A 13724-nucleotide genomic window follows, 5' to 3' on the forward strand; every position below is an offset into this window, starting at 1 on the left:
ATGTCATTTTTTACCTACTATTGCTTTCACCTCATTGTCTAGGTTAAGTCCCCGTGGTCTTAGTGTTTTTAGTTCATACATGTATTTGAGTTCGAGTTTATTGATTTTATGTATAAAGTCCCCTCCCCTCCAGTTGTTTTGGACTTCTGCGATACCTATAAATGTCAAGGATCTAGGGTTGCCGTTATGGTGATCATAAAAGTGCTTTGAAAGATTGTGTTCCTCATTTTTCTTGTTTATATTTCGAATATGCTCATTGATTCTTGTTTTGAGTGGTCTTGTTGTTCGTCCCACATATTGCTTGTTACAGCCGCATTCTAATAGATATATCACCCCTTTACTGTTGCACGTGATTCTATTTTTTATTTTGTATATGTTTTGTGTTGATGCAGATTTGTAGGTTGTGACTGGTTGGGTGGTTTTTTGGTTTTGATTAGTACATCCTGCACATGTCCCACAATAGTAAAAACCTTTATTTGGTTTATTGTTGATGGTTTGTTGAGTCTGTGTTTTTGGGGGAATATGGTTTTTGATCAATTTTTGTTTTATATCCGGAGCTTTTCGGTATACTATTCTTGGATTTTCTGGAAGAATGTCTGACAGTGTTTCGTCTTGCAATAGTAGTGGCCAGTGTTTTTTCAGTATCTGTTGAAGTTGTCTGGATTCCTGTGAATATTGAGTAATGAAAGGTGTTTCTTGGTATATCTCATTTTTCTTCTCTTTGTATTTGAGGAGATCAGTCCTCTCTATTCCCTCTATCTCTTTGCGCGCTTTTTCTAAGTCGGTCAGTCTGTATTCTTTTTCTGTGAATTGTGTTATCATTTTATTGCTCTGTTCTATGAAGTCTGTGTTCCTGGTACAGTTGCGTTTTAGTCTGATGAATTGGCTTTTTGGAATTGATTGTAACCAGTTTGGGTGGTGCCAGCTAGTGGATAGTATGAAACTATTGACATCGACTGATTTTTTGTATGTGTTGGTATGTATTTTATCATCTTCAATAAAAATCTTTAAGTCTAAGAATTCTACTTCTTTTTTACTATAGTTACTGGTGAATATTAGATTGTTATTGTTTTTGTTTATGTATTGTAGGAAATTCTGTAGGGATGCCTCGTCTCCTCTCCATATGAACAGTATGTCATCTATGTATCTTTTCCAAAGCACGAGACTTGCCCCTGGTCCGCCCTCTACCCATATGTTGTGGTCCTCCCACCAACTCATGAATAGGTTAGCGTACCCAGGGGCAAATCTCGTGCCCATCGCTGTCCCTGTTGTCTGTATATAGTATTGGTTTTCAAACCAAACATAGTTGTGTTTTAGGATAAATGTAATGCTGTCTAGAATAAATTTGGTCTGTTCAGGTGGGATTGTTGTGTCTTGGTCTAAGTGATATTTGATACTGTTTGTGCCTTGTTCGTGGTCTATTATACTGTACAGTGAGGTTACGTCAGCGGTGACTAGCCAGAAATCCTTTTCCCATGTTTGGTTGTGTAAGTGGTTTAGTATGTGTGTTGTGTCTCGTGTGTATGATTTTTGTTGTTGTACGTATGGTTGCAGGAAGATGTCAATATATCGGGAGAGGTTTGATGTTAATGAGTTTATTCCAGATATGATTGGTCTGCCGGGTGGTTTGGTGGGGTTTTTATGAATTTTAGGTAAATAGTAGAATACAGGTATCACGGGGTTTTGGATCTGAATGAATTTGTGTTCTTGTGTGTTTATGATTCCTAATTCGCTGCCTTTTCTAAGATGATGTTCTAATTCGGATTTGAATTTGGATGTAGGGTCACTTTTGAGTTTCATGTATGTTGTATTATCATTGAGAATATGGTGTGCCTCCTCCAAGTAGTCCTGTTTATTGAGGATAACTGTGCCGCCCCCCTTGTCTGCTGGTTTCACAATTATTTGTTTATTGTTTTGTAGGTCTCGTAGTGCCTGTTCTTCCTTGTTTGTGATGTTCTTTTTTGAAGGTCTATGTGTGATGCCTTCAATGTCATGTTCAACCATTTTTATGAACGCATCTATTTGTGGCCCCTTCATGTGGCTGGGGTAGAACTGTGATGCTGGTTTTAGTTCAGTGTGTTTGTACCTGGATAGTTCTATGTCATTCCTGACTTCCACTGGTGTAATGTTGCTGAAATATTTTTTAAGTGTTAATTTTCTAGCAAAGTTGTGTAAGTCAAGATAAGTCTGAAATTTGTCAATTTTGTTTGTGGGCGCAAATTTGAGGCCTTTGTCTAGAATTTGTTTGTGTTCTTGTGTCAATTCATGGTTACTCAGGTTAAATATCCCTTTACCTATCTCCCTGTTCTCTTGATTTTTCTTGTTGTCTTTCTTATTTTCCCCTCCCCTGCACCCTCGTCTTGTTTTTTTGTGTTGGTTTTTGTGCTTCTCCTTGTTGTATTGGGCCTCACTTTCTCCATTTTGTTTTTGTCGTGTCTGGTGTGACGAACGTCTAAAAAAAGATTTGGTTCTGGGGTAGCACATGTTTTATTGTCTCCTGTCTCTGTTGGGGTGTTCTGTGTAGTCGGGGTGCTTTGTATGCTTATGTCGCCCAAGAGGCTATTTTCCCACCCTTTTCTAATTGACAGTCTAGCTATATTGTCGTAGTTAGATTCGGCTCCTGAGGTGTCTTCTTCTATCTCGTGGACGGAGAAAGAAGTGTCATCTATAGTGGAATTAAAGGTATCTTGTGTGTTGTTCCCGGCTGAATCCAAGTTGTCAGGTTTTGTATGTATTTTGGTCATATACTGTTGATATGTCAAATTTAATCGTTTATACACTGGACTTCGTGCTGATTTGTGCGGTTTGTATATGTGAGCTGGGGTTTGAGATTTTATTTTTTTGTTCTTTTTCTGTGTTTTTAGTCCAAATTTGTCCCTGAGAAATTTTTTCTTTTTTGTTTCAATCAGTTGCTTTTCTCTTTGTAGTAATCTTTCCTTAGTAAGGTCTGACAATGTTATAAACTCTTTCTCTTCTTTAAAGGGTGTCAGTTCTTGATCTAGTTTGTCTATTTCTTTTTCAGTAATATCTAGTTTGTTTGCATTACTGTCAATGATTAATTTCATTAATGCAAGTGAGCAGTCTTTCAATATGTTGTTCCATTTGTCCATAAAGCATGTGTCATTTATGTCATGTGTCGGTGCTTTTTTTATCTGTAAACCTTTTGGTATGATGTTGTTTTGTTCATATAGTTTAAGTGTCTGTGTCTCCCACCATAGTCTGGTTTCTTTGGAGATCAATTTCTCTAGTCTAAGAAATGTGTCACAAAAAGTGTTTAGACTGGGTGGGGGGTTATCTGCTAATAGGGGGAGAAATGCTTCATTGGCTCTCTCTAACCTATTGTTCCTGATATCAGTTAATCCCATATATAGATTCTTGCTGCTGGTAAGCAGTCTAATAGTACAGTATTTTGGAATAGGGGGGTTCCCTGGTATACCTGCGCACGGAATCTATCCAGGTGTATACTCAGGACTAGCAGCTGCACTTGTAACGGATGACTGGGTCCGTTTGAGTATTAACAGTATAGCGAGATTGGGTTTAGTGCTGCGCTCTGTCACTAAGATTCTAACAATGGTTTGTTAAAATGAATGGGTGCTTTTATTAATGTATAAACAAAAACAAAAACAAAAGTAAAACAAAACCAAAAAAATCAAAAAAATGTGTGCAACAGGACACTTACTCCTTTCAGTGCATTGTCCAGTCTATATGTGCTGGAGGAATGCACTCCTTCAAGAGCAAAGGTGCTTTGCAGAAAAGGATGAAAAAAATTAAAAGAAATGCATATACATATGTATCAAGAAATGGATAAAAAGTAACAAAAAAATAACAAAAAAATCCCTATGATAAGTGGTTCATAAATGGTGTGTCTAGAACCGACAACACGATGGGGTAGGATATATGGGGTGGTTACACGCAATTATACTGGAGTTGGATTGTATAACCAATAAGTTGCGTGGTGTGTACACTTGTAATTGTTATATGTCCAATAATGTCCGGCTTTCAAGAAACCAATATTTAGTGATAGTCCTGTGGAAAGAGTTCAGCGGCGTCCCGCTATTTGTAATCCTTAGGGTAATGTTTACTATGTATTGGTACCTGTGCGCACGTAGTTCGTGTTCGGGAGCGGTGAGGGGTTTGGAGGTGGCAGGGGAGCCCCGGGTCCCGGACAAGTGTAGCTGCGTCTGTGTTCCTCCCGGTACCGGCAGCTGCGTGCGGTGCACGGCTGACCGAACCACAGAATACACAGATGCTGCCGCTAGTCTCGGGGAGGTGTCACGGCTCACCGTTTCAGGACGCTGTACAGTATCCTTTGCGGTGACTGTTATCCTCCCAGACAGGACCTCTCTGGCTCGACCCGCTCTCCCTCTCGTGGATACTCACCGCTGCCGTTACACCCGCTTCTGTGTCAGTCCTGTCCCGGCGTCTGCTGCGTGTCGGCGTGTGCACCCGCCGATCGCTGGATCTTGAGATGTTTGTGGATGTCGGTTCTTAGATCAAGTTGCTGGATTGCTGATTGGGTTAGTGCTGGTTCTGTAAAGGTGCTCCAACGCGTTTCAGCTATTAAGCCTTCTTCTAGGGAGATGGTCTGCAATATCTGGATCTGGGTTTAAATGTCCCTCCATTTGTTTTCCTATCTGTTGATTGGTTGTGGTGCGGTATCTCTGATTGGGCAGTATTCCTGCGCAAGAACAGTCTCCAATTCTATGTGATATGCATCGCTGTGTTGCTTGTTACAGTTAACTATTACATTGTATCCTTATGTGGTATTCTGACTATTTCATACAATTTACTCTATTAAGAGGTTCCGGTGTTTGCAATGAATACGAAGTGGTGTGCACTTAATTGCAATATGTGTACATATTGGTTCAATTAAGTGATTTTGTCTATTGTTCTAATTTGATAGATTAACTTACAGATAATTCTATCTTATACTGAGGTCTTAATAAATGGTTCTTACGTATTGGGGTGCTTCTAAACTTGTGGGTCCTTTATTTTATTTCTCTTTAATGGGGGCTTTGCTTGTTATGTGGTCACCCCTGTATCTTCTGTCATATAAAGTCCATGTTAATTATTAACTAGTCTCTAAGTGGTCATCCTATACTTTCTCTTTTATAAGGTACATGTCATTTATTACCTACTCATATAGAGTGCATGTCATTTTTTACCTACTATTGCTTTCACCTCATTGTCTAGGTTAAGTCCCCGTGGTCTTAGTGTTTTTAGTTCATACATGTATTTGAGTTCGAGTTTATTGATTTTATGTATAAAGTCCCCTCCCCTCCAGTTGTTTTGGACTTCTGCGATACCTATAAATGTCAAGGATCTAGGGTTGCCGTTATGGTGATCATAAAAGTGCTTTGAAAGATTGTGTTCCTCATTTTTCTTGTTTATATTTCGAATATGCTCATTGATTCTTGTTTTGAGTGGTCTTGTTGTTCGTCCCACATATTGCTTGTTACAGCCGCATTCTAATAGATATATCACCCCTTTACTGTTGCACGTGATTCTATTTTTTATTTTGTATATGTTTTGTGTTGATGCAGATTTGTAGGTTGTGACTGGTTGGGTGGTTTTTTGGTTTTGATTAGTACATCCTGCACATGTCCCACAATAGTAAAAACCTTTATTTGGTTTATTGTTGATGGTTTGTTGAGTCTGTGTTTTTGGGGGAATATGGTTTTTGATCAATTTTTGTTTTATATCCGGAGCTTTTCGGTATACTATTCTTGGATTTTCTGGAAGAATGTCTGACAGTGTTTCGTCTTGCAATAGTAGTGGCCAGTGTTTTTTCAGTATCTGTTGAAGTTGTCTGGATTCCTGTGAATATTGAGTAATGAAAGGTGTTTCTTGGTATATCTCATTTTTCTTCTCTTTGTATTTGAGGAGATCAGTCCTCTCTATTCCCTCTATCTCTTTGCGCGCTTTTTCTAAGTCGGTCAGTCTGTATTCTTTTTCTGTGAATTGTGTTATCATTTTATTGCTCTGTTCTATGAAGTCTGTGTTCCTGGTACAGTTGCGTTTTAGTCTGATGAATTGGCTTTTTGGAATTGATTGTAACCAGTTTGGGTGGTGCCAGCTAGTGGATAGTATGAAACTATTGACATCGACTGATTTTTTGTATGTGTTGGTATGTATTTTATCATCTTCAATAAAAATCTTTAAGTCTAAGAATTCTACTTCTTTTTTACTATAGTTACTGGTGAATATTAGATTGTTATTGTTTTTGTTTATGTATTGTAGGAAATTCTGTAGGGATGCCTCGTCTCCTCTCCAAGTCAACCCAAGTCTATATATCTGTACACCCAATTATATAATGCTACCCAAGCCTATATATCTGTACACCCAATTATATACCTCTACCCAAGCCTATATATCTGTACACCCAATTATATAACTCTACCCAAGCCTATATATCTGTACACACAATTATATACCGCTACCCAAGCCTATTTATCTGTACACCCAATTATATAACTCTACCCAAGCCTATATATCTGTACACACAAATATATACCTCTACCCAAGCCTATATATCTGTACACCAAATTATATACCTCTAACCAAGCCTATAAATCTGTACACCCAATTATATAACTCTACCCAAGCCTATATATCTGTACACACAATTATATACCTCTACCCAAGCCTATATATCTGTACACACAATTATATATTTCTACCCAAGCCTATATATCTGTACACCCAATTATATATTTCAACCCAAGTCTATATATCTGTACACCCAATTATATAATGCTACCCAAGCCTATATATCTGTACACCCAATTATATATTTCAACCGAAGTCTATATATCTGTACACCCAATTATATATTTCTACCCAAGCCTATATATCTGTACACCCAATTATTTAATGCTACCCAAGCCTATATATCTGTACACCCAACTATACAACTCTAACCAAGCCTATATATCTGTACACCCAAATATATAACTGTACCCAAGCCTATATATCTGTACACCCAATTATATAATGCTACCCAAGCCTATATATCTGTACACCCAACTATACAACTCTAACCAAGCCTATATATCTGTACACTCAAATATATAACTGTACCCAAGCCTATATATCTGTACACCCAATTATATAATGCTACCCAAGCCTATATATCTGTACACCCAACTATACAACTCTAACCAAGCCTATATATCTGTACACTCAAATATATAACTGTACCCAAGTCTATATATCTGTACACCCAATTATATAACTGTACCCAAGCCTATATATCTGTACACCCAATTATATATTTCTACCCAAGCCTATATATCTGTACACCCAATTATATATTTCAACCCAAGTCTATATATCTGTACACCCAATTATATAATGCTACCCAAGCCTATATATCTGTACACCCAACTATACAACTCTAACCAAGCCTATATATCTGTACACCCAAATAAATAACTGTACCCAAGTCTATATATCTGTACACCCAAATATATAACTGTACCCAAGTCTATATATCTGTACACCCAATTATATAACTGTACCCAAGTCTATATATCTGTACACACAAATATATACCTCTACCCAAGCCTATATATCTGTACACCCAATTATATACCTCTACCCAAGCCTATATATCTGTACACCCAATTATATAACGCTATCCAAGCCTATATATCTGTACACACAATTATATACCGCTACCCAAGCCTATTTATCTGTACACCCAATTATATAACTCTACCTAAGCCTATATATCTGTACACACAAATATATACCTCTACCCAAGCCTATATATCTGTACACCCAATTATATACCTCTATCCAAGCCTATATATCTGTCCACCCAATTATATAACTCTACCCAAGCCTATATATCTGTACACACAATTATATACCTCTACCCAAGCCTATATATCTGTACACCCAATTATATAACTCTACCCAAGCCTATATATCTGTACACACAATTATATACCTCTACCCAAGCCTATATATCTGTACACCCAATTATATACCTCTACCCAAGCCTATATATCTGTACACCCAATTATATACCTCTACCCAAGCCTATATATCTGTACACCCAATTATATAACTCTACCCAAGCCTATATATCTGTACACCCAATTATATACCTCTACCCAAGCCTATATATCTGTACACCCAATTATATACCTCTACCCAAGCCTATATATCTGTACACCCAATTATATACCTCTACCCAAGCCAATATATCTGTACACCCAATTATATACCTCTACCCAAGCCTATATATCTGTTCACCCAATTATATACCTCTACCCAAGCCAATATATCTGTACACCCAATTATATACCTCTACCCAAGCCTATATATCTGTACACCCAATTAAAAAACTTTGCCCATTAATAATCTTGTATGTAATAATGTAACTGTATCCCCTACTATATAACTACTTCCTGCTACATAACTGTATTACAAGTGACATCATTGTTCCCCAGACTATATAACTATAAGTAGACTATATATCTGTCCCCCAGACTTTATAACATACACCAGACAACTACCTACTAGTATATATAAGGGGGAAGCGGTCATCTATTAGAAAGAACTTAGGTCTACAGTCATTAGGTCGACCCCACTAGGTCGACTGGCAGGAAGGTCGACCTGACTTAAGGTCGACATGGGCCAAGGTCGACATGACTTAAGGTCGAATTTGCATAAAGGTCGACATGAGGAAGGTCGACTGGTCATAAGGTCGACATGAGATTTTTCACTGTTTTTTGAGCCGACATGTGCCGACAGGCGGTATTTCATGCCCTACCATCCACTAGGGCGTGGAGGAGGTTATTAAAGCTGTGGCGAGCGAAGCGAGCCACCGTGCCTGATGCATTGCGAGCGAAGCGAGGGTCCGATTCTCATTGCCAACTGTGTCCATGTCGACTGTGTCGACATTCGGATCAAAAAAACAGTGAAAAACCCATGTCGACCTTATGACCAGTCGACCTTCCTCATGTCGACCTTTATGCAAATTCGACCTTAAGTCATGTCGACCTTGGCCCATGTCGACCTTAAATCAGGTCGACCTTCCAGCCAGTCGACCTTATGGGGTCGACCTAATGACTGTAGACCTAAGTTCATTCTGACAGATGTACCGATTCCATATAAGGTACGGTACCCTGATCTGTGGCAGGCGTCATTCGCACCTATCCTGATTAGTACAGACACCACAGTTCCCCTGTATATAGCAAAGCTCTGTCACGTACTTGTACTGACTGACATCGTTGCTCCAAACATCCGATGTCCGCAGTTTCTTCATCAGAATCCGGATGATTCTCACAAAGAGGATGAAGTTTATCTGGGGGAGGAAGTAACGGGGGCATGAAACCTGTCAATGAGCATTTAGGTAAAATAATAATATCGGTATGAGGGTGGGGGGGCACAACATTTCTAGTTACACCGCTGCTCTAGAACCGGAGTAGATCTCTGCTCTGACCCGAATTTCCAGTCTGCACTAAGTGTTGCTGTAACATGGCAGTTAGGAGCTGATTATATGGTACTTTATCGCTTCCCACTTTATCGTGCATCTGCGGGCCCATTTTATGCCACGATCTGGGGGGAATATTACCGATACATATCACAGGTATGTATCATCCTGCAAACACTTTCGGAGCCGCCCCTGCGATGCGCGGGGGATCTGCACTACCGCACTACCCCAGCCGCAGTTCGGTCTTTAGCCCACGACGGGCTACTGCCATCTGACGGTAGTCCAGGAACCCAAAGCGATGCTGTCCGATGTTCATACATCGGACAGCATTGCATCCCCCATAGTAACCTATGGGGGAGGCAGCAGGTGGCGGTGCAGGAGGGACCACAGCAGGGATCGGAGATTCCTGCTGTGGTCCCTCCTACATACATTTGGGGGATACTTAATATTTGCAGCTAACCCCCAAAAACGGGTGCGTTCAGGGATTTAGCCGCAAATATTAAATGATAAATGAGCCCCTCTGTGAGTTACAAAACCGGGGTAGAAAAACAGTGGGATTGTCCTATTAAGCTGGGACATACGGGAGCCGGCGTCTTACCATGGTCTGTAAAGAGACAATACTAATCAGGTTCTCAGACCACTTACAAATATGGAGAGAATAATGGGTCCCCGGATTATCCACCAAATACTGGGATTAGAATTAATGTCCCAGCACCTGTAAGAAAGGCAGAACTCATTATTGGGGGTGTCTATCAATGAGAACATTCACAGTCATAGAACATCACAAGGCAAAACAATGGCAGCTATTGGGGTCCTATTGCACTATGGATGAAATACAGCATTTGTGCTTATTCAGCGTTGATCGATGTTCCAATGACTGCGCATGCGTACAGATCGTAGCACACGACAAACAGTGAAAGAAATAGCGATTAATCTACTCACAATCCTCTCGCAATTTGTCTGACAGGCAGGGGCGGATTTAGGGGTCAGGCCGCCCATAGGCACAACATTTTTGGCCGCCCCCCCCCCCTCCCCTATTAGGCGTGTGGCGTGATATAAACACAGCAGTGTGGGAGCAGGACACCTACATACACAGCACACACACCCTGCCCATCATCTACCTGGCAGCCCCTGTGCCACTGCTGAGAGCTCCCAGGCCGCGGGCAGCTACCTCCTGCATGCAGCACACACTGCCCCTGAACTCTGCTCCCACCCACACAGGCAGGAGACACGCAGCTCGCCCCCCGGCACACACTGGCATACCCTGCTAAACACGCCATCACAAATGCGCACAGCTATGACGGCAGCCTGGGGCCCACTCCCGCCGACTTCCCCCAGCATTCGGCTCTTAACGGCCGCTGGGCAACAGGAATACAGAAGCTGCGTAGACATACTTCAGGTGCTACAGGGGTCCATGCTGCAGCCTGTGTGTCACAGACAGGGCGGGTTCTAGACAATTCAGCTCCCAGTGTGAACAGTTAAAAATACTCTGCACTACATCACTACATACCCCCTATATGCAGCACTACATCACTATACTACATCCACCCTATATGCAGCACTACATCACTATACTACATCCACCCTATATGCAGCACTACATCCACCCTATACTGCGCACTCCATTACTACACTACATCCACCCTATACTCCACAAGTACATCACTATACTGCATCCATCCAATACTCTGCACTACATCACTACATACCCCCTATATGCAGCACTACATCACTATACTACATCCATCCTATATGCAGCACTACATCACTATACTACATCCATCCTGTACTGCGCACTCCATTACTACACTACATCCACCCTATACTCCGCAAGTACAGCACTATACTACATCCATCCTATATGCCGCACTACATCCCTACATATGTCCTGTACATCACACTACATCCACCTTATACTGCGCACTACATAACTACACTACATCCACCCTATATGCAGCACTACATCACTATACTACATCCACCCTATATGCAGCACTACATCCACCCTATACTGCGCACTCCATTACTACACTACATCCACCCTATACTCCACAAGTACATCACTATACTGCATCCATCCAATACTCTGCACTACATCACTACATACCCCCTATATGCAGCACTACATCACTATACTACATCCATCCTATATGCAGCACTACATTACTATACTACATCCATCCTGTACTGCACACTCCATTACTACACTACATCCACCCTATACTCCGCAAGTACAGCACTATACTACATCCATCCTATATGCCGCACTACATCCCTACATATGTCCTGTACATCACACTACATCCACCTTATACTGCGCACTACATAACTATACTACATCCACCCTATACTCCACAATACAACACTACACTACATCCAACCAACCTATACTCCGCAAGTACTGTACATCACTACACTACATCCACCCTATACTCCACACTACACCACTACATATACACCGCACTACATCACTACAATACATCCACCCTATACTCCGCAATAAATTACTATACTACATCCAACATATACTCCGCGAGTACATCACTATACTGCATCCATCACTATACTGCATCCAACCTATACTCCGCACTACACCACTACATATCCCCTATACTGTATGCCGCACTACATCACTACACTACATCCACCCTATACACCGCACTACCCTACATCCACCCTAGAAGTTTTCTCTCTGTCCTAAGGAGCTTTAGTGTAGAACAAGGGCGACCCTGCCACATGTTAGATTGTAAGAAGGCAGGAGTGGACCCCCAGGAGATAGCTGGGTAGAGCAGAGCTTGACCAGGGAAGATGGAAGTGGGGCCTTGCTGAACAGAAGGCAGGGTACAGGGAAACCTGAGACTGGGTTGCTGCCCTGATGGGAAGAAGGGGGCAGGACTTGCTATCCCGACTTTGCTGGGACAGACAGGGCAGGGTATAGGCAAAGCTGGGACAGCTGCATGAGGGGAGAAGAGGGCGGGGCTTGCTTGTCCATCCTAGCAGAGCATAGAGAAGAAAGCTAGTAGTTGGTTGTCTGAGGGGAAGAAATGGGCGGGGCTTGCTACCCCAACTGCTGTGACAGACAGGGCAGGGTACAGGGACATTTCGGACTGGGCTGTCTGAGGTGAAGAAGGGGGCGGAGCTTGCTCCGCTGATCTGGGACACACTGAGCAGTGAGATGCATAGAAGGGAAGCAGAGGTCTGCGGGCTCTACCGTCACTGTGCTAACTGCTAAGCTGCCGCGCTAGTCCAGCAGCCAGCTGCATATAAATGAATCAGCCCATTGTGGGCGGAGCAGAACCACAGAAGTCTGCAGGAGGGCCGGGCTACAGGTAAACTGTCCCGCTCCAATCTGCCCCTGCCTGGGACACCTCACGGGCCTAGTGGGAAATCCGGCCCTGCTAACAGGAAACCGGTGTTTGGGGGTGGTAACCGGCCATTTTCTGGGAGTGTCAGGAAAAACGATTTGCAGTAAAGCAAAAACGGTTTCCTAACATGATGACCTTGAATAAAACCTATGGGCTTCTTTCTGCGGTGTGCTTTAGAGGAATCCAACTGGAATCGTGTGATCAGGTCTGAATAACCCCCATAGACTCGGGTTTCTTGTTTCTTGTAGTGTAAGAAGCAATGTTATTGCAGAGATCAGACGTTATAAGAAGAGGGGATGCTGTCAATGGCTGTGTTAGGGGATATGGACAAGTCACATGAGCCAGGAGAAGGCCTTACCCAATGTTCTCATACAAGTGCCGGCTGATGGACCAAGCGATGATGAAGACCAGGGGAGACCCTGTAACACAGACATTGTGATAAGCTGGGAGACAGTTTCCCTACATTAGTTTAATGTCCCAGCATGCAGTGCACACCCCCCCCCCCCCCCAAGAGAAGTCACCCAATACTCGCCCCCTACACAGTGCAATGTACCAACACTTACCCCACCCGAGGGCATCGTGCCAATAATTACCCCACGGTCCCCACCGAGAGCAATGTACCAGCTCATACCCAACCCAATAGCAATGTACCAGCACTTACCCCACCCAATAGCAATGTACCAGCACTTACCCCACCCAACAGCAATGTACCAGCACTTACCCCACCCAATAGAAATGTACCAGCAATTACCCCACCCAATAGCAATGTACCAGCACATATCCCACCCAATAGCAATGTACCGACACATACCCATCCCAATAGCAATGTACCAGCAATTACCCCACCCAATAGCAATGTACCAGCACTTACCCCACCCAATAGCAATGTACCAGCACTTACCCATCCCAATAGC

The 13724-nt window shown here is 42.1% G+C and overlaps 1 protein-coding gene across 1 annotated transcript in view; it reads right to left on the reverse strand.

Moving 5' to 3' along the window:
* Positions 1-13724, reverse strand: part of SCTR (secretin receptor) — a 73105-nt gene that overhangs the window by 8078 nt on the left and 51303 nt on the right. The window contains exons 9-11 of the mRNA XM_083154310.1: positions 13169-13229; positions 10091-10160; positions 9225-9316 (exon numbers count right to left, since the gene is read on the reverse strand). Of these exons, the coding sequence (XP_083010436.1) occupies positions 9225-9316; positions 10091-10160; positions 13169-13229 (223 nt within the window). The remainder of the gene's footprint in view (positions 1-9224; positions 9317-10090; positions 10161-13168; positions 13230-13724) is intronic.

This window comes from Crinia signifera, chromosome 7 (genome assembly GCF_055691185.1).
Source record: "Crinia signifera chromosome 7, ASM5569118v1, whole genome shotgun sequence".
Taxonomy (NCBI): Eukaryota; Metazoa; Chordata; class Amphibia; order Anura; family Myobatrachidae; genus Crinia; species Crinia signifera.